We start from the raw sequence: 27,931 nt of genomic DNA, 5'->3' as shown, positions 1-27,931 counted from the left end.
GTAGTTCACGTCTTCTTAAATCCTTGTTCTTGTGAGGAAAGTTTACTGAGAAGTTTTGTGCTATATGTTGAACATGTTTCTTATTTATCTGTAACGCTTTCAGCTGGTACACCTTGGATAAATATAAAATATTCAGAGCGTTCCTGTCATGGGCCAGTGGTTTTGAGTTTGAATAGTTAAGGTGTCAGGAAACCTGTAACACCCTCGTCTCTCTGAAGTCTGTACATGTTCAAAATTATGAATCGGTTTTCTCTTATAATTAATTAAATGTGGATATATAGTTCTTAACCAATTATGAATAATAGACGAAATGGCATGCTATATTTTATAGACATTTTATACTGTAACGCGTAATATCTATAAACAGGTTTGTAAGAGTTCTCAGAATATAAATAATAAGTATAAAAATTAATTATATATTTTTGATTATGTTATAAACTGGATTTGACGTCCAAACCGTTAGTCTAAGTTTCATCAGCTTTTAAATGTGATACTTTTTATTGGATTATTTTTGACGTTATAATTAAAGACGCAACATTATTGAAACTACTAAACGTAACAATCCTGCTATGAATAAGGCTTATTGCATTCAATCCTTTAAACTGTAAGTTCTTTTGTTTTTGTTAAAGCAACCATTACTTTAATATGTTTATATAATAATATACAAGTTTTTCAATAATATAATGAGAAGAACCTCTTAATATTGAATTTATTAAACAGTTAGCAAATATTTGGCGTATTTCTTAATAACAGTGTTCACAATGATGATCTACAAAAAATAATTTTGGACATCTGTTACATGAATTCAGTAAATAATCGAAATAATCACCGCAAAATGCTAATGTCCTAGGTTGTGAGATGCAACAATATATATTTTTGACTTTTCTCTCAAAGCTTTGATATTGGATCTGGTGAATATAAATTTTTATTTCATACAAGACATTATTATTTATAATATTTTATAACGACATTATATATGTAATTGACGTTGATTTGTTTTTACAGATATTCAATGAAAATGACTTAAGCCGATGTCACGATGAGGATCGTTAGCTTGCTTCTGACACTCGTCTGTGTCATGTCTTTCAACCTCACACACGCTAAAATAGGTAAGTTATTATTGCGTCTGTTAATTTCAACTTAGAATAAAGTGAACACACGAAACTGTAAATTATTATTATTTAAATATTTCATATATGAATAAATATATATTTGATCTATTATCAAACTAATGTAGAATGAAAATATACTTTTCATATTATGTTAGAGAAAATTTCAAAAAATCTTAATAAATACAATACCCAAAATAATAATAAAATCTAAAGGTACAATATCTCTAAATCTAGAGGCGTTATCAAATAAGTTAGGATGATGGCCTCTGATATCGGTGTAGAAAGACTTCGCAGAAACCCCAGCAAGTATTCCCTTCTGACACACTCAACATATATTAGCAACTGATTTTTAAAGTTTCACACTGGAAGTTTTAGGTAAAGATACATTAAATTACAAAACAATAAAATTATGAACCATATTATCCGGAATATAGATGTCTGATTGACATGAAATTATTAACTGTATAAACAAAGTTGGACTCAGAATACGGAGAAGAATGATTAATGTTCTAGCTTCCCCGTTCATTTGTTACTTAACCGATAAATTGGAAACATGGAACTGATTTGTTGAAAAATTTATGACGTATTTTGAGGATGTGATATCATACCTTTGAGTTAATACGGAAGTTAATCTTAAACATAATTCATAGAGTATTTTGCCGATTTTATTTTATATATAATAATAATATGTGTAAGTATGATTGTAGTCTTTAGGAAAGTAAAAAAAAATATTAAGAATACTACGGAAATTCTAATGAAAGATTATAAATAATGGAAGCTCACCTAGCAGGATTCTAGAAATATACAAATGAATAAACTATGCAAGTACAATGATTTAATTAGAAATGTCCAAATATATTCACTGAAATAATACAACATAGCATCTAAATTTCGCTTCGCTAATGAACAGTTGCATAATGGCAAACAAGGCATTCATCGTCCGTATCTAAAATAATATCTCAAAGACTTTTCATTATTCCACTCAGTAATAAAAACGATACGGAGTTATTTTCTGACTTCTATAATTTGATATTTTTAATCATTAGTTTCAATTCTAAATTATATTTAAAAAAAATATTCCTTAATTTATTTTAAATAATGATAAACTTCATTTCCTTATTTATATTATTAATATGTTTAAATAAGTAAATAGGTACGATATGTACATATATGCCATAAGAATAAATCAATATGTCAATATATTAGTATATGACATACTCAATCTTTAAAAGTATCGGGTATCAAATATACGTAAAAATTAAATATGAATATGATCTAAGTACATTAAATTTTTTTGAGTTCATTGAAACGTAAACAAATAAAGGGAACATATAAAAACAAATTGCTTAGCATTTGTCTAGAGCTCCGCAAGAAGAGCGTGTCGCTGTAATTCGAACTTATCTGCGGACCGGAATGAGACAAAAACACCTGATTAATGGCTCCCACTGATGGAAATGCGTGTTAAGAAAAGTTACAAATCCCTTTATTCGCCAAAGAGATTACAGAATAAGGATATATTAAATTTTTTAATATAATTCTTTACATTTAAATACGGCTACGTTCTTAAATAAATATGGTTTATCTAGCAGTGGTTTAGATAAGAATTAAAGTCAAAAAATAGTTAACGAGTAAATAATGACTTAGATTCGAAATGGCTGAAAAAAATATTTTAAGTTAAACCATGTTGCTAATATCATGAATTCAGTGACGTTGCAAGCAGCTACTATTTGATTACAGTTGTTGCTTGCAAATGTAACAAGTTGAACATGTAGGTTACTTGAGTCTGATGTACGTTTTTCCGGTTAAAAAAAAACTTTCAAAATTCACAGTCGTAAATGTTTATGTATATATATGTGTGTCATATTTATCTTGAAATAAAACAATGTCACACAACATTTCACAATAATTGCTTGCCAGACACACATCACGTTTTTTCCATTTACCGAGCCTGGAACAAAGTTAGATTTCCCAGGAGATATCAATGGATTTCTAAGAACTAAAACATTGTTCATATACCGCTGGAATTGTATTAGTAAATACGGCATAGCTATATCTTTTTCTGTACATAAATTTTCGTCTAACCTTTTTTTTTTGCACATAATTTTCGGTAATAAATGAATGTATCATTAAGATATTTTTATTTAACTCAGACTGAAGTCCAAATAACAGTGTTTTGTTTTTTATTGATATTATAAGTGATTAATTTAAATGAAAGTTATTACAGTATAATAGGATATAACGACTGGTAAAATAGATTTTGCTGGTGAGACTGGGAGTGGAATTATCCTCAATCCATTTTCAAAAGCTTAATTCAATTAGAAAGAAAGTATTATGGTCGGTTCTTGGGAATTAATACAATTACAAGTTAAAACAAAGTAAACCTTATTCCTTCAAATCACAAAGTAATATCCAAATAACCAGACATTTAACTTTTTAATACAATTAACAATATTATTACGAAATTTCAAAAATTTTTAAACAGGTCTCTCATGTATTCGACATTAATAATTTGAAAATTGGCTTTTTATTAAAGAGAAAGTCTACTGAATAAAAAAGGAATATATATTTTGTTCTCTAGAATAGATTATTTATATGATCCGCTTTTAAATTATGTTTGTGTGATTTTAAAGTGATACTTCCTTGAGATGACATATATGTGTATACGTTATATTTATAATCTATTTATTTACTTTTCTAACAAAGTAAGAGAGACACTCAAAATACAGACATTACCAATAAATGTAAATAAAAGTTTTGTCATAACCAAACTTTAGATGGTGATAACTTCGTTACTTTTAAGTTTCGGATTATCAAACTTATGAAATTAGGAGCATTGAGATGCATCCTATTGATTGATGTATATATTTATATGATTCCTCTACTTTAAATTTATTTATTTAATCAATTCTGTTAAATATAATAATTTTTGGATGGTCACTATGATTTATAAATATTTTAACTTACAAAAAACTATTTTACGTAATTTTTTTCCCCTTAATTACAAAAACTACAATATTTACTAACAAATATCAAATGAGGAACATGCAAAACGAACCTGGCTTTAGGGATGAGTAGGTTGAGTTATATGTAACTTTTAAACAATTAAACAGCTGTATATTTTTTGACAAAAAAATAATTACTTTTATAGACTTGATCTTTTAAATCAAAACAATGCGTTTTACCGTAGCGTTGGACATACCATACTGATTATTATAACGCTGATTTAAAAAAAACCCTTTATAGAACACACGTCTACAATCGTTCAAACTTACTTTTCGGAAACTCGATTTCCAAAAGCCAATCACATTTTGAATAGAAAAAAAAAACAAATTAAAATGGATTACAGCTCCTATATAGGAATTCGCTACAGTGTTTATTCATAATCCTCTAAAAATACGCTTTAAATTCTGGTGAAATAATGGTGAGTTTTCCATATGTAAATGTGAGTGGTTTGTTGGTTTAGCTTCGGTATACTTTTGCTTTTAGAAAATGTTTATTTGTACACGGCATGAGCATACGAGATTACGAAATTGTTTCGCAATGAATAAATATAAGGCTAAATTAGTCCTAACGGTTTGTTTTAATGATATTATCATTTTAATACCAGTTTTTACATAATTTTATAAAATTCCATATCAAAACATTGATTGGAACATACTTGATTATATAGGGTTTTATAAGAAAATGGCGTAAAGACGGAATTGAACATTCAGTAAATTGTAGGTTTTTGTTGTCTTATAATTTGCAAAGTATTGCCTGTTTGCTTGGTGTTTTTTAATTTTTTTTCATGGCTACAAGTTCTCCCCTAAGCTGAATACTTAGTAATATATTACTCTATTGTACTATGGTTCACACTCCGGTGTTGGTAAAAGAAGGTTGTTTTTTCATAATTTGAAATTCTTATAGTATTCTTGAACACTAATAATGACTATTAAAAGGTCTTAATAAGTTAATTAAGACAGAAAAAATGTTTTGTTATGGGTAAATTAAAGTTAAACAGGGCCTTTGGAGCTAATAAAGTAAAACGTCATCATCATCATCATCAGCCTATCGGAGCCCACTGCTGAGCAAAGGCCTCTTCTCACATAGAGAAGGTTAGAGCATTAATCACCACGCGTGCTCAAGACGGGTTGGCGATTTCAATCTTATAATTTGAAATTATAAGACCAGGTTTCCTCACGATGTTTTCCTTCACCGTCCGTTAGTGGTGTCTAACTCTTAGAAAGTACATATGACTCGGAAAAGATCACATTGGTACTTGCCCGATTTCGAATCCGCACCCTCACGTATGAGAGGCGGGCCTTTAACCTCCGGGCCACCACGACTAAGTAAAACGTAGGGAGGCGAAATATTTAAATATACACAAGAACATTTTTTCACAGTCCACTATATCATGTCATTTCGAATAAAGATGCAAGGGCAACACATTGCTTATGTTAACAAAATAATTGTTTTACTATTTATAATAACACGATATTATATAGAAGATAAATATATTCATGAGGAGGTCATGAGGTGTGAGTGAATTGGATAAGTTAAGAAATGAAGATGGAAAATGGAAAATTGTACTTTGTTCCAAAAATATATATATAATTAAACTTTAACGTACTAGGAAAAGTTTTAAGAGATACTTCAAGAAATACATCATGAATGATGCGCGAGAATGAGGAAACTGAAAAAAGGGTTGTTTTATATAAATTATGGTAAGAAAGGATTTAAGACAAGGTACACATGTGATTAAAAAGTTACTAAGAGTGGTTGTACTATTACTATTATTAAGTAACAATACTAGGATGCACATTTTAACTACATTTTTTCTGCGATTTTTCCCAATAATCAATCTAACAAATGACAACTATACAAAATGTTTCACTTTTATAATTTATATTGTATCCCTATAAAAAACGCTGTTTATCGTGTCACAAAAAAAATCTTATTAGATATATGTTCCTTTTTATTTATTCTTTTCCTATTCGTGACAATCTTTGATTTGAAGAATTTTAATTTCTAATATGTTAAATTAGTGATAAGAAATATGTTCTGAAGTCCATTATATAAGAATTTGTGGAACACAAAATAAAACGGATCAGTTTGCGATGCGTTGTGATAATTTTTAATTTTGCTTTTGACAAAATTTGCAAATATTAACACATATCTTGTTTCATCTCTCTACCAGGAGGCAAAAATGCAGTTTTAAAAGATAAGTTTATGTAGCTAGGATAAACTGTAAAATTGAATTCCAAAATGATGTCCTGATGTCAAATATCTCATGGCTGCCTTCTATCTTGGCTCTTGAACTAATGTGACCTGCTTTCGTATCCTTCCTAACGGAACGGAGATAGTCTCATGTATGGACTATTTTATTAATGAGTATATAGACATTATAAAATAATAAACAGAAAAAGAAGGAAATTTAGTCTTCAATTTGAATTTAAAATTCAGTGTTAATTATAGAGTTTTTCCTCTGTCCATCGTTTGTAATTAAGAGTAGTTATGAATAAATAATGAAGTATTTTGTATTTTTTTCATAGAAAAATTTGAAAATGCGTTTAAAAAATTTTGAGTCTATACGTACCGGCTTTTGATTGAATAAAAAAAGAAAATGTCACTTTTATTGATCTCAGGTGTTTTTATTAGAATATGTTGATCTTAAAAGTATTTTATCTAATATGAAAGCAAACATTAAATTATATAAGGTAGGGAGTAAAACAATAATATTATATTCTCAATATTTAAGTTACTTTCCATGTGTGGCTTATTGATTTCATCTTTCCATTCATATTAAATCAGAATGGCTCAAAGAGGAATAGTACGTGCCATGTTAGACATCCTGCTAATATAATCATATTTACCTCTAACATTTTCGTGTTACTAAATATTATAACAATATGCTTCACTTCGCTACTAACTGACTAGTTTCGGTTTTCAAAGCGATGTAACATGTACCTATAAATATATATTTAAATTATGTCGTACAATTTGATTGGTACTTCTCGAGAGAATTCGCTGAAGTTGTATTTGAGTGTATGTAATAGCAATAGAATTCAGGTATTAAAGCGGTGTTTCCAATGAGTTATCGATTCCGCCTTAAAAGCAAACATGTTGCGTTGGCTACAAACCTTTATTTATTCATGACCAGCTATTGCTAACGGACTGCCACGCTATTGCAAAATGTTCTAGCGCCCGGCTAAGGTTACGAACAGTTAAATAAATAGTTAAATAAAGCAGTAAAGGAGTCTTTTAAACTAATTATATAACAAATAATCAAATTTCTGATATTTTAACAGCGTCTGCTACAAATCAGTAAGAAAGAAACGTCTGCAATTAGTAATTTTATACTAATTAGCGAAATTTTTAGATTTATCTATTTTCACATTGCATACATTTTTTTTATCTCTAATTAAAATAATAAAACACGGTTACAAAAATTAACCAATTAGTTAACAAAAGTAGTAATGGATCCAACGTCAAAATATAAAAATTTTAATAACTATTGATATGGTTTTACGCAATGAAGGATAATATATTTGCTGAACGAAATAAGACATACATTGTTCATCCTCTACCTTTTTACTTTTTGTGATTTATAGATGTACAGGATATCACGTGTTAAGAATGATATTTACATTTTTATGTTCCGCTGTATAAAATTACATTCAAAATTTTAATTTTTTCATATTAAATATAAACTCTTAATAATATTTAAATATCTCATATTCCGTTCTGCCACTTGAATGAAGGGCGTGGAATACATTCCAGTTTATGACTGTGGAGTTCCTCTATGAAATGTTAAAAACTACCACTCTAAAGCAGAACAAGCCTCGTATGAACTTTACGTTTATAAAACTGTATAAAACGTAATGAACCCGTATACTAACAGCGATAAAACGTGATACGAGCTCCATAATACTATGTGCTCACATTATGTATAGGGGATTATTTACGCCTGAATATCTCATTTCAAAACCTTAAATAAACGACTGCGCATTTTATACAGCTCATAAGTATAATTCATATTATTATTTTATAAAAACACGACACAAATTCGTTGTTTTTTAATGATTTTTATAATTAACATAGTGAAAACGATATATGGAAAGTTATTAAAAACATTAATTACGTAGGATTCTAGCCTCTTATATTTTGACAAGGTTTTAGCTGGCAACATGAGTTTTTACTTAATCCTATTTGGGTAATATTCACCAAAACTTTAATGGAGTGTTAATCCTTAACCATGTATTTAGCGATTTTCAGTGCATACAGAATACGTAATTATGGTATCTAATATGCATAAAGTAAAGCTGGTTCTGCTAGAGTATAATCTCTGGCTCGCTAGTTCGTAGATTGTTGTGTACTTATACTCATACGCTTAAGAATATCATGATATCTGTTTTGTGTTATGAATTAAGAGTTTTCTGCAATTACAATACTTTTGTTATCTTGTTTGTTTTTTTTTTATTAATTTATTGAAAGAAAATTCTTATCCTTAACTACTACTATGAAACGATAAGTTATATAGTCGTCACTAAAGCTGGGCCTGTAGTCGCTTCCAACTTCAGGAATGTAAATTTGTACCTTTCAAATGTACATTACTATGTATTTATTTTTATTCTTCCTTATAAGGAGTTGTCTACTGTGGCTACCACTAATTATTTAAATAACATAAAAAGCCCTGAGGAGTACTTATGAAAATAAAATAAAAAATGCCCATAAACTGTACTGGACGTAAAAATTGGAATCTTTAAAAATATTTTTAAAAATATATAAGATGTACGTCTCTTTCCATTTCGATACTAAAAGAAAAGTTTGTTCGACTTTTAGAGATCAGTGTGACTAAAACAACAAGTGCACTAACGTATGAGGCTCGGATAAACTTGGTTGAGCAGTTTACGGTAAACGTGAAGGCAAAGTGTAGACAATAATAAGAAAGTTGACTCATAATATTAATTTCTTAATAGTTTGTACGATATTTTATATTTAGATTTTATTTTTGCGTATTTCTGTCTGTACCCCAAGGTCTATAATATAAAACTTATCGTCAATCCTATATAAGATTAATAAAATTTCATTTACTTAGTGAGGCTAGTTTAAATCCAAACGTTAAAGAATCTCGTTGATTTTCAGGACCTAATAAAAATGTATTTGCGCTCGGAATATTTTCGGATTACGGTTCAAACAAGAGCCTGTAGCTCTTAATGCATTAATTTTATGTGTGATGTATATTTTATATTCATAACTTTTTATGCTTTATAAAACTCGCGTCTACTAGAGTTATATATAATAATTATCAATACATCAAAAATTTTATTTCGTATATTGAAAAATTCGAGTTATATTTTACTTTTACACCTACGCTTCTTAATGCTGATAAACATTCTTCTGTTGGCAGTAACAAACTAATAATAATACTCTAGCTTCTGTACGTGTTTGGAACAACCGCTTCAATAAACGAACATTTCATAGCGATGCCTGATAGAACGTCGTTCATATCTTACTATCTTGGAACTTCGCCATGTGTGATAGATTTGTTTGTGTTAAGGATTTATATTCGCCTCTATTATACATATTTCTATGTCCGATTCTAAAAGCTTGGTCGGTCTATTGATAGTATAATAAAAGGTGACTGATGTTTCCGTAGGTTATATTATATTTAACAAGTTATGTTGATATAAATAAAATAATATCAATATCTGTCTCTGTAAATGGGGGCCTTACAAGTGTGGAGCAAATAAAATTCCCCGAGGACAAATTTTTGCATGTTTCCATCACCAAGACACTCCATTTCATGGTACGATGATCTGAGGAAGATTTTGTTTTCTTCTTCATAATATATAACGTAGATATAGGAGCATTTTATTTATTTTTGTAATGCTTACATTTACATACACTCAGTACAAAGACATCAATAAATATTTATTTTGAAATATATTCTAAAATCTGCTTACCTATTTTTATTTCACTAGTTTAAAAAAATAAATAAATAACTGCATCATTACGAGATATTTCAGAATCTTTTTACTTCAAAATATTTAAAAATCGAACATGAAATGTAGCCACATACGCACTTACTTGCACGTCTCGAGTGGAACGTAATGGCATAGCCATGTACATGAAATTCTTGTGGCATAAATAAAACGCAAGCAATACTCGGTCCACACTCATACATACATAAGTTTTGGAAAGTTATTTTTATATTTTTGAATTGTATATTAACTAATAATAATAATTTCTCTAAAATTGATAACATAAAACATTGTATGTATTTATGCTACGTAGCAACCTTTTCAATCATTTTGATATAATATTGTTAAATTATTCTAATTTAAAAATAAAAAAGCGTCAATCTGTTTTAAATTATATAACAATTCACACACAATACAAATAAACACAAGATTACGTACTTTAATCACAAAGCACCGGTGTCTTTGTTGAAGGCTTGATTGATGATGCTCCAATCGAGGTTAATCTATTAACAAAGCCTCCGTTTGAGACGTAAAATGATTAAATTGTATTATCCGTTAGTTAAATATATTGAAACGAGTAATTACGTCTATTCATCTGATGTTGAGACACTGTATTGCTTATATAATTTCAGTGCTAGTTTTCTCTTTTGTCTAGCAGAAATGAGAAATATATTTTTTTATTATTTGTGACAATTTTAATACTTCTTACTCCATGGGATAAAAGAGTAAGCTTATGCGTGGTCTTCTTATTTAAATCCTTGGTCCTTGAAAATAAGATAGATGTTGCAATATATTTTAGAAACTTGAAAAATATTGCTCTTAATGTATTTTCTTTTATTCCTGTTGCCATATTTACATATCCAGCTTGGATTGTATTTATACGTTTTAAAACAAAACCCGCAAAGGGCATTTAGAATTTTAAGGATTCTACAAGTTCTGAATGGAAAAGAATTTTCAATCTGTTTTTAATAGGAATCCAAGTTTGATTAAGGTGTACCAAATGAAATAACAGCAATGTATTTTTTTTTCATTTTTTCTTTGCACGTTGAAATTGAATCTGCATGATACTATTGTATTAAGGCAAGGCAAATATAAGATTTTTATTGGAAAAGTTTTAATGCTTGCGAAGGTTTTGCTTTTGTTGAATTACCCCGACTTTGTAGACTCGTCTATCCTATTATTTAAACATCAACTTATAAATATTATATAATAAATGAAAAGATAATACAATACAAAAGGTTTACAGAAGTATTTATATCACCAAAGTGATAACTAAGTGATAAAAATTAGTTGATGTTCAAATACTTTTAATTTTCTCATAAAATATAAAAACTGATAAATTGAAACTCTTTTCCAATACACTGTAAGTTTCGATACTAAAATATTAAATACATAGCATGTTTAAATAAGTCGTATTAAATCACCTACAGTGGTATCATGCGTGGTAGCGTGATCGACTTACGTAGATAGGCGAACTCACACAGACATACAACCACATAATAACCCCTTGATTGATGAATACATCCCTTCGCATTTGTGCGATGAAGCCTGACTGACGCAGCCAATGACTTCCACTTCACCATTAGAGGTGGATAATTTGTTGGCTTAATTATATAGTCTTAAATGTTATATAGGTCACGTATGCTAGAGTAATACTTGTAAAGTCATTCCATTTATTATTTTTATATAATTATAGGCAGTAATCAATTCCTTTTGTATTTTAAATTACTTAGGGGCTTTTTTATTTCAGCATAACTATTCACATAACTACATTTTTAATGATAACAAAAGAAGTATATAAAATGATGGTCATTAATTTTAATGCTATTTTGATTTAATTTAATTGCTAAAAGCTAAAATGTTTTGCTTATAAACCACTTAAAAATAGTATAAGGAAGTAAACTGGAAAGTAAAGAGTTTTGTCCACACTTATATAAAATTTATCAGCGCGCTCATTAATTCTATTGTAAGCGAAGATCTTAAACATTAATATTCAACTTGATTTATTCCCGTTTAAGATTACAGAAACCATTATTCAGGATAGCTTGATATTTAGAACGTACCTTAACAATGGAAATTCCATTTTAAGTGGTGGAATGAACGTTATCAAATAAAATGTTTGATGTTATGTTTATTTCGTAAACTGTAATTCTATATTTTAATTGGCATTCCGAGCTAGACGCAAATTGCAGTTTAATTTGAAACAAATAGCTACCAGTAGTCAAACAGAAAAAAGCTTAATTTATTTTTATTTATTGAAAAATTTTACTGCATAAATAATGTATAAAATTCAACATTATTGGTAGCATGTTTGACCGACCATCCCGTGACATACGATTCACGTGGTAAATAAACGTAAAAAAAACAAAGAAAACAGACAACCTAAATTTATAAAATAATAATATATCAAATACACGACTATCTCCATGGCAATGTGTAAACATTAAACACGAACTTAGCAAGATTGCTATGAAAATTATATGACCTAGATGCTTTTTTTCGATACTTTAACTTTTTTCCATATTCCTGAAAATGATATGAATTCCGCAATAAACCCTCTTTAATGACATAAGGTAATGATAAACTTAAATAATACAAGTGGATGTATGACTATATTTGAATGTGAGGCTTGTTTGTCTGTGAGAGAGATTCGTTTGATACTCGAGTGCTATTGGTACTACCATTCTTTTAAACAGACCCTTCTAGTAAATAAATTTTCGAAAGTTGTTGCGCAATCTGGAAACAACGATATCGAAATTGTCAGACCGAATCAGGCTTGTTGTCTAAGGATAGTTAATAATATAGTTATTCGTGAAGCCGTCTGGCTTATGAGCATTAGCTAGGTAATGGTATTTGTTTGAAAAGCATATAATTATTTTGTGATCATTGTGACTTAATTTGTTGTCGTTTTAAGTTTTGTACAGAAATCGATGTATAGCAGAATACATAAAACTGTACATTTTTTACAGTTAATTCATCATAATTTTTATACAACTAATTTATTCTATTTTGTAATGATTTTTTATTGTGTGAAACCTTAACATAGTTTAAGAATTCAAAGACTTTAATTACGCTTGAAAAATAAATAAAAATAAAATTTAAGCAAATCTTTAATATAAGTAATGCTTTATAAAACTGAAATATTTTTGTATTTCAATATTGTATTCGACTTATTACTTTCTTTCTGAATAAAAAGTATTTTCCTGCCTTTTCTCTTACAGTCATTTACATTTTAACTAGAATATTATCAAATTAAAAGGTATACGCTTTTATATATAAGTAATGATGAGTTTTATATTATAAAAGTTTACGAAGTGATTTAGGCTTAAAGGTGCTAATACCGGTTTTCTGCACAGTATCTTGAAAGAAAAATACAATTTTGCGCTTATCAAATGAAAATTGGGAAAAATCGTGATCTACAAATAAAATGAACAAGAACAGTACCTAATTGTGACTAACAAAGGAAATTTGAGACCCACGTATAAAGTGTATAATTTTTTTTAATATTTTTTTTGGTGTAAGAGTCGTTAAACTATTTAGCAATTCAATTTTTATAACTCTACCATTTTTGATTTGGTGACACGCTCTTTTGTCATGTTCCGCATACTATGACAAAATTATCAACCGGTTTATAGATAATGAAGAACAAGAAAATTAATTTCATAAATATATTAACACTCCTAATAAAATGAAATTTTGACTTTTCATTCTTTTTCAACGAAGTAGCTCTATCAAATAAATTTTTGTGGTTTATTTCCATAAATTTATATTACTTCTAAAACATCAATGTTATTGAAAACATAACACTTTACTTTAATTAAGTTACCAAAAACAAAATGATGATTATTATTCAAAATTTCTGGAGAGTTAATTGATATTGATTACTTACTTACTCAGTCCTCTTTAATTACATGATGTAGTTAGATGAGCAATTTTATAACATCACAAATTTTTGATACATAATTGTTGAAGTATTTATTTATAAAAATCATATTAGCGATATTCATAATTTTGTTTTTCTATTTAAATATTTTGTTTATCTTTTTTTAACTCACTAAAGATATATTAAACAAATAGTCCACAAGGCTCTGTATACTGTTATATTTATTGATCTTATATTTTATATCAGCAAAACTGGCAAATATCAAGTGGATAATAAATCTAGAACTAAACAAACGGTGACAAGTTAGTTCAATAGGAACTAGAGAATAGCGTGAAACTTCTGAATAGCATAGAGCACACCAACTAGATGCAGTGTTTGAATTATTCATTGACTTCCAAAGAAAGACTAATCTACCGGAATAGCTTAGTATCCTGAATTTTTCAAGGATTTATAAACTTTGTATAAGTAGAATTGGTATACACATCATAAAGTTTTTTTGGATATAAGACATCAGATATCCCTAATGATTCCATTTTATTTCATATTACTTGAGTTACGATTATTTATAAATAAACATGTATTGTTAAATTTGAAGATTTTTTATTGTACGTTAAAAAGTATTCGGCAAATAGCGTTACAAATCATATTATTCATATTTATAGTTCCATTAAATTTAACCCTTCTAATAAAAATTAAGTCAAGAAACCTAAGTCTTTCAAGAATAAAACGGTTTTGTTATTGTACAATGTATTTCAAACAAGAAAAGAATAAAAAGTAACTTTATAATAGGTATTGTCATTAAGGAATAGCGTCCACAAGGCTTCTTCTTCTAAAATTGCAGAGTAAATTTGTGAAGCGTTGTTGCTTCAACTATTTTATTTCTTCTCTTAATTTTGCTTAGTTGATTGGTTTGACTATTCGCCAGTTCAACCTTGTGGTTAGTGTAGTTTAATGAAGTCTGCAATGCTCTAGTAAAGCTTTGGTTATCGGTGTGAGAATTAACTATTGATGGAGGGCTGTTACCTCTGCAGTATATTTACTGTTTGTACTTAATTTATTTACTGTCTGCAAATTTATACCTCATTGTTTATTTCGTTTATTAAAAAAAAGTAATTTACATTATATGACACGTAGATATCTCGTTATGAGTTGATTATTGTAAGGCCTCGTAGGCCTCGTAGGCCCGTAGCCTCGTTATATATTTCGTGAACAATATCTTTCACGGCTCATAAATATGGCGAATCTCACCAACGTCTGTAATTTTAATATATCATCATTCAGGTCGCGTTTGAGCAACATGTATGGTTTATTCAATTGGTTTATTTTTACACCGAAATTCTCACCTGGTCGACTTGCCGTCATATAAATCATAATTTTTGTTTATGTTTATTTTTTGTCTTGACACATCCTGTCTTCTTTCTTGTAAATTATTGTTCTTTCGGAAGTATAAAGGAATGTTTAATATACCCTTATCTATAATAAATATATATTTATATGTTTTATAGATAATGTAGAAAAGAGTTTTCTATGTACACTGTGATGTTTAAAGATATGGTTAGGGGTTGGTTGGTTGGTTATTGTTAGGGCTGCGAGACCATTTAATAAAATAGATTCAATTCATATGTGCTCATTAGTGTTTATTTTACATAAAATTTCGCTTGACTTTATGTCACCAAGCAAATGGTGCAACAATCCAATTTCACATCCAATGGTGGATGAAAAAGATGCAACAATTTGAGAAAAATAATAGATAATTTTAATAGGATATTTAATTAATAGTAAGAGATCTCATCAGTCATCTTTTAAAAAACCTACTTGTAGCATGTGCTTTTTAGTTAGCTCTGGAATCAAAAATCAATTCATCATCATCATCATCACCCTATCGGAGAGCCCACTGCTTAGCAAAAGGCCTCTTCTCACATGGAGAAGGTTAGAGCATTAATCACCACGCTTGCTCAAGTTTTTAATTTTATAATTATTTTTAATTGTAATGTTAGTTACCCATTTCTAAACATTTTTTATTTGAAATTATTTTAGATTTTTCTATTTGTTTGTATAAAAAAAAATCTTTGTTTAAAATCATTTAATTTAATACTACATTAGTAGTATAATACTTACTTTACTACTAATTTAGGCTATGAGCTTGGGAAAAAAACAAGTTACACTGTTGCGCTTGAAATAGTTTTTTTAATGTGTTCTGTAAGTATTACTCGTGCCCTAAATATGAATGAAATAACACTATTTGTTGATCGGATTAATATATATTAATTTATATTTGGGACACAGATAAAAAACAAAGCTTAAATTTATAAGCAATTCATAGACTCGAACAGAAGCATTTTAACAAATATTTTTGAAGACCAGAAAATATAATTCCTCTAATAAGGTCAAGTATTTAAGTGGAACTACAAGGCCAAGTATAATTTTTACTTACCTTGCTCACTGTCGAACCTTTTTAGCTTCAGTATAATAGTTTTAGGAATTTTGCTTATTCGGCGGACGAAGGCTACGGAAAACTCACATTATTTTTATATTAATAAAGTTAACCCTAAGTCTGAGTCTATTGAATATAGAACAAAGCCACTATTGACTTACTCGTCTTCAATGTTAACCTCAATTAAGATATGCCGTATATCGAGTTACCCAACTTTGCATTGTAGTGTTATGTACTCACTAATTCTATGTCAAGACGCTGACTGCTAAGTGGGACTGAACCCGACCTACTGTGTTAAGTGTTTTACAAGCTCCATTTTTAGAATTGTGTATCCATTCGCATTGAGGTCGTGCGCTATATTTATTTAGCATTTAAAAAATCTGTAGTGTTTTTTCTTGGCAGTTGTTTTTTAGAGCGTGATTTACGACGGTTTGTCCCATTCTTATAAAATAAGAATGCCCTTATTCCTATCTTTTATGTAAATTTGTTACTCATAGAACTTATTCTTGGTTTATTTATATCATTGTGTCTCAGATTATTTAACTATTATTGTTCATAGTGTTTTATTGAAAATAACATACTAATATTATTGTTTCAGGTTACTTCTGGCACATTACTGACTTTCATTACGACCCGTTATACACAGCACAGGGCGACACTAGAAGACGTAGGTACAAAGTTTATAAAAAGTAATGATTCTATTGACATATAAGGAATTATACAATTTATTTTGCAAAAGGATCTCTCTAGTTGTTAATTGAAAATAAAAAAATTAAGATTAATTACATTAACACTCCCTTTTCAGTCCTAGCAATTCTTTTATTTATTCAGTCTTAAAGATAGAAATAAGAGTTCAGAAGGCAATTTCAATTTCAATAGATATTCGTTTTGCGTAACTTAACCTTCGTTCAACGTAGCATTTAATAAATGATGCTCTGTCACTTCACCCCTAACGAATGATTGTTTTCATTAATCATAAACATGAATACATCCTTAATTTTCTTTGAACATTTGTTTAGATTGTCGAAGAGCTGACGAGCGAGGGAGCTCGGGCCACCACAGAGCCCTCGGTAGACTTGGGGATTACTCCTGCGATAGTTCTTTGGAACTGATACAATCTGCCTTAAGATATATGCGGACACGACATTCAGAAAATGTTGAGTTTGTTTTATGGACCGGGTAAGGATTTAATATATATATAATAGGACTTAATTTAAATTGTATAAGTCACATGTCGGTTTGTTTATGTTTCTGATAATGAATGTAAATTTATATTATATAATTAAGGAAATTGAAATCAATGATCGTGGCAAGTTATTCCATTTTATCCTTAACAAGGTGTCATTTATTCCTATAAACAGAATACAATAATACTTTAATCGACTGAAACAATAAAATTTAATTATTTATTTTGGTTTATGTAAATTAATTTATATTATTAATTCAAGCGGAAAAGAAACCTAGAAGTTCTCTATTCATTATGTTAAACACAAAGGAAAGTTGAGTTAATTGTGATTGTGGTTATACGTTATTAGAAATTCTTTGTAGGGACATCGTAGCAGTACAATACTCTGACAATGAAGACAATAGGTACCAGGCGATCAGAAATATAACCGAGCTTCTAAGGATGACATTCAGTTCTCATTTCGTTTTTCCTGTACTTGGTCATACGGATCCAGCGCCTTCTGAGAGACTTACAAATTTATGGAGCCATTGGCTACCGCTGGAAGCACTGCAAACATTAAAAATGTGTAAGTAATAGGAATTTGGTCTAACTATTCCATACTTTTATTACATCTATTCTTTTTATTAGACTACAATTTGTTTAGAATATTGTAGATAAATTAAATTACAACAGAATTTCCCTTCAGAGATATTTATTCGAAATAAAATATATTTTTAGTATCATGTGATATTAAATTGTATGTACTATTACAACTTATATTTATAACGCTAAGGGAAAAGTAATTTAATTTGAACAATACGGTGAAATATTTTCATTTTCCATTTTCGTCAGTTTTGAGTGGAATTTCGTTTGTCGAGTGACCCGTAATTGATTAAAATACTTTAACTATCCTACTGAAGCTGTCAGATCGCTCGCGCTATGATGGCTTATCCCTTTTTGAATTTCTAGAAAAAACATAGCAAATTGAACATCCATTTAAAACGAAGTGCATTCAGACTTGGTTCAAGCTCTCAGTTTTTGCTAATCGGATCAAGAAAAAACGAAGCAAATGCCACTAGGACTTTTTTAAAAACTGAATTTTATAATTCTGACTCTTTCATTAGCTATCGTTATGAAATAAAATGTCTATTTAAATAATCTTGTTATAATTATAAATTAACTTTTAAAGGTAGAATATTAAAATTAAAATCATTATTTGGGTAAAATATAGAACCTCTTTTAAAAATGTAATAAAATATAATGGGTCCTAAATTTATATTAATAAAGCTTTTTTCATACCAATGTAAGGAAGAAATAATGAAATAGTTTTAATCTTAAATAAAACCGATTTCTTCGACAGATGGGTATTACACAATAGAACAGTCACACAGTAAGTTACGTATCGTGGCGTTAAACACAAACCTATTCAGCCACAGTCAAGCGAACAGTGTTCAGGCTAAGCGGCAGTGGGAATGGTTGGATGCTGTTCTTGATAAGGCAACGGCTAATAGTGAGATGGTGAGAATTTATAAAATAAAACTTCTTCATAAATACCAACGGGTTATCATGTAAAATAAAGTAGTCTTTAGAATTTACTTTATATCATTGACGGCATTTCGTTTATGCTACAAATAATATTCTGACTCTTGGTGAACGTAACGTAATTAGAATATACCAATAAAACAAATAAAAATAATATTAAATCAAACAAGTTACATAGACTGATCTATGAAGTTAAATATTTATATGATAAAGTCAAGAAATTCGGTTAGGTAAAAGAGAAAACACGTGTCTGATGTCAAAGCGTCAATTATATAGACGTTCCAGTTAGCCTCGAGTTGACGGATATACGAATGGAGAGTATTTTTATTTTGTTTCAGTATTTATATTTTAGGTTGTGTATGGGACTGGTATTCGCCTTTTGAATATTTAATGTACAATACAATATTTAGTTAAACTTTGTTCGGTTTATGTCATATAAAATATTTCACATACGCTGCTACTAGGCCGTACCTCATTATCCCATTATGCATGATGTATTGTATGGGTTCAAAGCAATTAAGAGCGCTCGTTCGGCTCTTTGTTTGCTTTTAATGAAACGTTTTTAAGTTGCTCATTTGTTTCGAATAGCTATCGCTGGATGTAGCTGTCATTTGTATTGTTTTTTTTTTATCATTCATAGACAATACTTCAATAATCCACAAGGAAAAAAATCAAAGAATAGGCAATGAATCTATATCTTCATTTTAGTTCACAATGTGGAAACTGCTGTAATTTTTAGAATTAACCTTTTCTGGACCCACAATTAGAGTAATTAGATAATAATCGTTACAACAAATAGTTTAGGAGAAATATGAGGTTATGTACACACAATAATTATGTTTGTAACAAAATTTTCCATAACACTTAATGGGTCATCATATATTAAAATGCGAGAGTTCCAAATAAACATTGAATTAAAAATGCTTTTAGGCCAGACAATAGTTACCAATAGAAATTTTTACAATAATATAAATTAAATTGTATATGTAATAAGAATAATTTGGGATTATAAAAGCGATAACATTAACGAGTTTCTAATCTCGTGATTTATATAAGTCCACGGGCCGGACATCCCTTGCGGTTCCGGCTAGTTATGATGCTAAATGTACACACAACAGGCGATTCTAACTCACTTTACGAAATTGATGTGTTGCGTTTTGAAGATTATTTACATACATACTTAGCCTTGGTTTGACTTTTTCATTATATAGATATTATTTCATTAGTGTTTTATTGCTTTTAATTATATTTTAATATGCCATCTCTTTAAATTTAATGTTATTGTTTAAAAAAAGTTCTATTTATTTGTGTCACAACGTTTTATTTGGCTGGCCAATTCAGATAGATTTCGGTGTTTCTGTTAAATTTTGTTTATAATTCATTTACTATTTATAAACAGTTATATAGTACTAAAAATATTAATATACGCTGGGACAGAACAACTAGGTATTACCAGGTGGAATTCCCAATTAATATAATAAACAACACAAAGCTTTCGCATTTTGTTGTTTAGGAATTCTTATTCATAAATCATACATGTATTAAAGCCCCTTGAGTCCCCATACGTTTCATCCAAGAATGTTTCCGTATTCATAATTATGACCCATTAGTATGAAGCGGCGATATATCATTGTTTCCATGGTAATAAAATTCCAGAATTTTACCATAATTATCGAAATAACATTTTCAAAAACCTTGAAAGATTTTAATGATTGAGATATATTTTTACTCGAATCTCTAATATTTTTTTTTAATAAATCAGCTTTTGACATACTATTTATGAAATATATTTGATATTCTTCAATCAAAAAGTAATTTTTTTGTCCAATTTTAATTTTTACTAAATTTTAAAAAGATTTCAGTAACCTTTTCATTTATTTTTATTTACAAAGTTCACAATTAATAAATTTGTTTAGTGTCATGTGTTTTTTATGTATTTATTTATACAGCGGAGATATTTGAAACGCTTTAGACAAATTCGTGTCAGTTAAATGCTGTATATATTGTCGTTCACAGTTTATCGTTATGATATATTTGTGTTGAACGCTCTGAGGTTATAAGCTTAAAGCTTTACGTGCTCTCCGAGCCGCGGGAAAGATTTAACGTTCATGTAGTTTGATATCACGAGATCTAATTAAACGGCCGAGGTCTTACATAGTGTAAACTGATAGTAATGTCATGGATAAATAAAATTAAGTGTAATAATATATAGCCATACTGTCATAATGATATATATGGTTATCTCGTAAATGAAATATATTAATTTAAAAATAATTTTAAATAATTTCATAATGTAACCCTGTCTAAGTTAAATGAGGAATTGACATTTGAAATTTTTGAAAAGGGTTTATTAAATCAAGTGAATCTTGATTTTTTTGCCTCGAGAAGCCAAGGATTTAGAGGCAATTTCTATAAAAAACACTTGAAGGCCGTATTCAAAGAAGGTATTGTTTGTTTGAATAAATCGAAAGCATTATATAAGACTTATTGTTCGTCTCTGTTGTCAACGAATTTGTTTTGGAGAACAAACACGGAGATCCTCTAGATTCGAACTCAGTTTGTGGTGTAATTGCAAATTTATTTTATTTTTACACAGAATTATGTTATTACCTATGTGTCTTGAATATTTGTCAGAAATTATAATTAAGATATATTTTTACATACAATCATAATTTTATCAAACAAATCTAGTACTGTATAGTATTGAAAACCTTATATATATATGTTATATATTATATTATATGCATGCACATTCATTCTAAACGTAATCAATTATACATCAAACAAGGAAAAACGACACAAATATATACGTATAAAATATTTGTCCCAAAATTAATAAGCAAGAGTGTCACTTCCTGTTGTATGATTGCCTCTTCTGCTTTTTCATCTTCCGCATTGTTCAGTCTCCTGAGGCTATATTCGGAAATTGGAATCTTACGTGTCAATCTATTTTAATGATTTTTTTGTTTACCTTTACATTACATGATATATTTGATGATTTCAAACACAATATTATGTTAGGTATAATATCACAGTATGCACTATGGAAAACTATGAAAATGATCCTTATATTGTTATTTTTATTAATATGTTATTTCAATATAGGTTTATATAGTGGGACATTCAGCCCCCGGTTCAGGATCTCGTTATAACGCCTACTCGGTTGATGCAAACGTTAAATTCCTGAACACGATCAGACGACACGCTGGTATTATAGCGGGACAGTTCTTTGGGCACCTACACGTGGACACGTTTCGAGTAATATATGATAAAGGTATACTAATATATTTCACTATATTTGCGTAATCCCTTAATAGAAAAATATGATCAATTATAACATAATATAATGATATGCAAGGCTTACGATTAGTTGTTAATTATATCTGTTCAATTAACAATCTAGATGCAACAGTAAATTTTATTAACATGATTTTATATTCAATAAATATAAACGATTTTCTTTTTACGTAAATCTATTTTTCTTCGCTTAAGTAAAAATTTTTATAATGTTAATACAACGATACTTCACCGAACTTATCAATTGGAAGTTTATTTAAAATAATAATCGTAAGAAACATTGTTTTTTATCTAAAATTCTTGGTATCGCATTTAGTACGTAAACCGTTCACGAAATACCTGTGGCCGATGCGGCAGCACGCTCGGATTACGGTCCTTAGGTATTTTGCATTTACGTTTCTAAGGCCTACTTCACATTATGTGGTTAGTTGTCAGGATACAGGATATAGTTTTGGTTTGATAAAAAAATAAACATTAGTTCAACAGATTAGTTAGGAATGCTCTAACCAATAGATGTAAATCAAGAACCGAATTTACAGAAAGCCATAGGTTATTTATTTTATTATTTATCATCAATGTTTATAGAATTTAAAAACAATTTTATTGTAAAGAACTTTGCATTGATTTATTTAATTAAGACAAAAATACAATCAAACTTACATTTACATACATATGTAAGTGTTTAAGCTTTTATTTACTTTAACAATTTAATTGGTACATTTAAAACTTATACACGGCTACTATAAATAGGTAAAATATTCTATAAAATTAAACACTATGATGACTATTTTAATTAGGATACCAAAAATCACAATTCATAGTAAATTGTTCTTAATATTAATATTTTGAATTGTTAAAATACTCAAAATGGCTTATATTTAAAATTATCAAATAACCATTAAAATGCTGAAATTTACTTTGACTGGATACTTTCGTTCATAAATTCAATTTATACAAAAAAATATTAATCATATCATGTTCCCAAGGTAATATTCATAAAATATGTCAATTATGTATTTGTCATTTTTCACGCTAGTTGCGGTAAAATGTTTAAGCGGATTTAATAATTGCGTGTGTATTTAAACACGACTTTTTTTTCAAACCACTTTAACGATGCCGTGAAGCAGAGCCTTGCATGATCAAAGCCTACAATTTTAGTAAAACATTTTCAATCGATATATTACGATGATAAGCGAAAACTTTAAATTATATTATACCCTTAATAATATGCTCGTTTTGAAATTTTCCATCAAGCCTTGTTTGAAAATGTTTAATTACGTATATCTTTACTATCACCTTAAAATCATAAATAGACTATTCTTTATTAGACCATAATGATTCTTTCTTTTAATAGAACTGCCGGTATCCTGGGCCTTCCTGGCGCCATCACTTAGCCCTCATCACGATCCCGCCGGTTCTTCAAACCCAGGATTAAGACTTTACAAATTTGACTCAGATACAGGAAAGGTGAGAATAATAAATTTTTAAACTGTGGAATAAAATATGAAGTGAAGTCCCTACATGTACCGTAGTGATTATATCGTAACCAGTAATCCGTAGCAGTAATAAATACATATAATTTTCATCCGTCATATGTAATCAAATTAGTCAACGTCATATTTATTTGAGGTTTTGATATTTAGACTTTTTGAAACACAAAAATCATAGAAAGCAATTAAACGAAGGAAAATATTCTTAGCGATCAATACAAAAAGTCTTTTGTATGGAAATATAGTTTATAACTATAAATTCACAACAATCTCAATCTATTCAATTGGCGTTTGATTGTTCCGCAAATAAAAATCTTGTTTTATTGTATGCAAATATTTTTTATTTTGTTCGTTCGTTCAATAACTTATTCAAAAACATATCATTTAGTAGAAATATAGGATTCTAACAGTGCATAGTATTAATATCGGACATTCTTTAATTAGAATAAAATGTTATAAATTTTATTTACAATCCATATAGTATTACTCATTACTAAACATTATATTAAAATAATGAACATATAATCAAAGTTATTTATAAATTATTTAACTTTAAATATTAATAAAATGAAATCATTATTATATATTTATTATATTTTACGGTGAAATCCACTTTCCAATTTGTTATCCATTCGACCGCAAAAACGCCTCAAATTTCAATATTCGATAAAAGTGAATACTCGTATAATTAAGGTTGAAAATATAGAAGATTTTTTTACTCGTAGTTTTAATTTTTTTAAATATAGATGCTAACTAAATCCGCATACAGCAAAACTATTTTCGGAAGTGAATTTTATTAATTGATATATTCATAAAACAAATAAACAAAAAGCTAATTTAATTAGCTATAATATTGTGATTTCGTATATCGTTTCCGTAAAAATGAGTTTACTTTATAAGAATTTTAATTTATAGATTCTAATATATCTGGACATCAATTCAAATCCCCATTTCTTTATGCATTTGATGACAGTTATAAAACTAATAAACCCTTTTCAATTGCTAAGTTTTTTATCACTTAGTAACCTCTCCGTTTTTTTAGCTTCTATTTCTAAGACAGAGCTGATCTTATAAAGCTACCTTATTAGGCTGGGAAAGTCTTATTGACATATAATTACACAGAAAAGTTTGACCTTATTCGAGATCGAGAATTAGACTTAATTAGATCTAGAATCTTGTCGGTTGTTTACTTAAATACATTTACAATAGAATAGAATAAAGAAAGTTCCAAGGAATTATCAATATTATATTTATGGTACTAGGTTTTAGATTACACTCAGTTTTACTTGGATTTGGCCGTGGCGAATCGAGTTGGGGACAGTGGTGCAACGGTTGTGGGAGGTGACTGGGTGGCTGAGTACAATTTGACACAATACTACGCCATTAGAGACGTCTCTGCGGAATCCTTGCATCACTTGGCTGACAAGCTAAGGATTGGCACGGCTCACGAAACTACCATGTTCAATAAGTACGTAATATTTTTTATACAAACTTGTGATAGAAATACCAAATTTCAAAGCTCATTGAGAAAGTGTTCTCCTAATGAAGTTGATTTTAATTGTAGACTTTGTTTCAAAGAATGGTGATTTAAGAAACTTTCTAATGAAACCTTTAGCAATATAAAATAAACTTTATCTACCCCTAGATGATTAATCAGGTTTTTGGAAGAGTTCACGGTCCTGTTAATTAATAGTTGCTTTTATCATATCAGACGTTAAAGCTTTTAATCATATTTAAAGATTTATGAACCTTACCTTTCCATATCATGTGATATTGTATATACGTACTTATGTACGTGAAATCGAAAAGTAAATAAGAATATTTTTATTTCTTCTTAGATATTTACGCTCTTATAACGTTAAACGGGATAACTCTGACAACTGCGATGGGGCGTGTGCACATCAACACTATTGTGCTATAACCTGTTTGGAGCACATCGCGTATAGGCAATGCGTCGAGGCAGCAGCCAGCGCTCTCGCAGCTTCTGGACGATCCGCTCCGCTCGTTGTTCCGCTCATTAGTCTGATCCTCACCCTTATTTTAGTATGTATAGCTGTGCTTTAATTTTTTTATAGTTGAGCGCTGCGCTTCGGAGTTAAAAATTGGTGATATAAATAATGTTGACGTTTTCATGCTCAGGCGGTATTGTGATATGACTTGTGTGCTAGTGTGTGCATATTTTTTATGAATGATTTCATTAATGTAAGAAATTAATTTGATCATTTCTAGCATAAATGTGAGTTATGTTTATCAGCTTTATTGTAACAAATTAATAAGCTAGTTTGCAAGACTCTTTATTTTATAAGTAGATATATGGTAAATTTTATACTGTAGAATTTAATTTTTATACCATATGTAATCAAATGGTTTTCTTAGATCTTTGTAAATAAATTAATAATTTTACTACATATTAAATAAATAAATAAGATTTTTTTATTTCTCATGTGAACATTAACGATTGAAAATAATTAAACAAATTTCTAAACAATTCATTACTGGTATAGTCTTTCAAGATATCATTGTAATTAAATTGTTAGAGTTAAAAATATATATATTTGGTTAACGCTCTCCTTAACTACCTTAATGTATTTATGTATTTGTATTGTTAATTTTTAATGTTACTCTTATACGTATAATGTATATAGTTAATGTTATTTAGATCTCGACGTGTAAAGGCGGAGCAATTAGTTTGTAAGTTAGTGTAGATATGACTTTATTGCAGTGACCAATTAAATATTGAAATCTTGTACGTTCATATTTAATAAATAGTTTCGGTCATTTAATGTATCGTAAAATGTGTTTTATTGTGTTCAATATCTTGGTAGATATGATTTACGAATCTTTTATCTAATTTATAATAATATAAAAAAATAATATTTGATATTGTTGGCAATTTAGAAACATCCACTTAACTTTATAAGTGTTGACGAGAATTATGTAGTGAGATTCGTTCAATGAAGGCTTTGGTGCCGTCGGTGTTAAAAATGTGAATTCGGCCAAAACTACAGATAAAAATACATACATTTAAAAAGTCATAGTAAATATCAATTGTAGGTTCTGGTTAAATTAAAATTCACATAGAACATATATATAATGAAAAAAAATTATCGACTCAACCAAGGTATGAACCTGTAACTTCCGTGATATCGCATTCTATATTTTCTATTTGATATGAATATCAATTTCCTGCCGACGTTGTATTTAAGATGTCGCATTTTAGAATACTACTTTGTAATTTCTAAACCTTTTAATTTATATTTCAAACATAATTTTCACGCGATAAGGCATTTGTTTGTTTCGTGTTATTTAAGTGATTACAAATTCAAATTAATTATATTTATTAAACCTCAGCGACTTACAATTTATTCGATTAAGTTATAAATATATTTTAAGTTTAAATGGCTGTTATTGGTTTAATGCAAGTTTTTCAGATTTAATTTTTCTATTATATAATTATCTTAGTGAATGTATCTTGTTTATAAATGTGGTAAAACAACTTTATGTAAATAATTATACCTTAATCTAGCTTAATACAAAACGTGCTGATCTTTCGTCACGATAATTGTAAAAATTGAATGTTTTAATTGATTTTAATAAACGATGGATAACATTATTTTCTTGTTTTATTTTACTTAAGAGTAACATCGTAACATAATATTATCATAGCATCTCAAACATTTATTTTTAATTTTACTGTACATAAGATACATTTAAGAGAGTAGTTTCAACATTTACATGCTATTTCCATACAACTCATAACGTGCAGTACACTTTGTATGGCTTACAATATAAACTTATATTTTAATAGAAAGAGTAAAATTCTGATATAAATAATTCATGATTTAAGTATAATTGAAGCAATAGTTCTAGTAGTTGTGGAAGATAGAATTCATATCACAGAAATTTGGTCTATTTAGTGTCAGCTATTAAAAACTGTCAGATATTTAGAATAGTGTTTTTATAATTTTTTTTATGAAAAAAATATATTTTGTTTACATAATGAGATCTAAGATTTTCGCGAGTATTCATTTAAATGAAACTAGTG

The 27,931-nt window shown here is 28.6% G+C and overlaps 1 protein-coding gene across 2 annotated transcripts in view; it reads left to right on the top strand.

Annotated features, from left to right (window-relative positions):
• Positions 1-27,455, top strand: part of LOC116766924 (acid sphingomyelinase-like phosphodiesterase 3a) — a 44,656-nt gene extending 17,201 nt beyond the window's left edge. For both annotated transcript variants that reach the window (XM_032657067.2, XM_032657068.2), the window contains exons 2-10: positions 1,006-1,109; positions 16,991-17,059; positions 17,412-17,571; positions 17,941-18,143; positions 18,918-19,075; positions 22,205-22,373; positions 23,751-23,863; positions 25,149-25,354; positions 25,725-27,455. In XM_032657067.2, coding sequence (XP_032512958.1) covers positions 1,040-1,109; positions 16,991-17,059; positions 17,412-17,571; positions 17,941-18,143; positions 18,918-19,075; positions 22,205-22,373; positions 23,751-23,863; positions 25,149-25,354; positions 25,725-25,950 — 1,374 coding nt within the window. In that variant the 5' untranslated portion in view covers positions 1,006-1,039 and the 3' untranslated portion in view covers positions 25,951-27,455. The remainder of the gene's footprint in view (positions 1-1,005; positions 1,110-16,990; positions 17,060-17,411; positions 17,572-17,940; positions 18,144-18,917; positions 19,076-22,204; positions 22,374-23,750; positions 23,864-25,148; positions 25,355-25,724) is intronic.
• Positions 27,456-27,931: the final 476 nt, after the last annotated feature.

Source organism: Danaus plexippus, chromosome 10 (assembly GCF_018135715.1).
Source record: "Danaus plexippus chromosome 10, MEX_DaPlex, whole genome shotgun sequence".
Classification (NCBI taxonomy): domain Eukaryota; kingdom Metazoa; phylum Arthropoda; class Insecta; order Lepidoptera; family Nymphalidae; genus Danaus; species Danaus plexippus.
The sequence above is the reverse complement of the archived record's forward strand: the minus strand, read 5'-3'. Positions and strand labels throughout refer to the sequence as shown.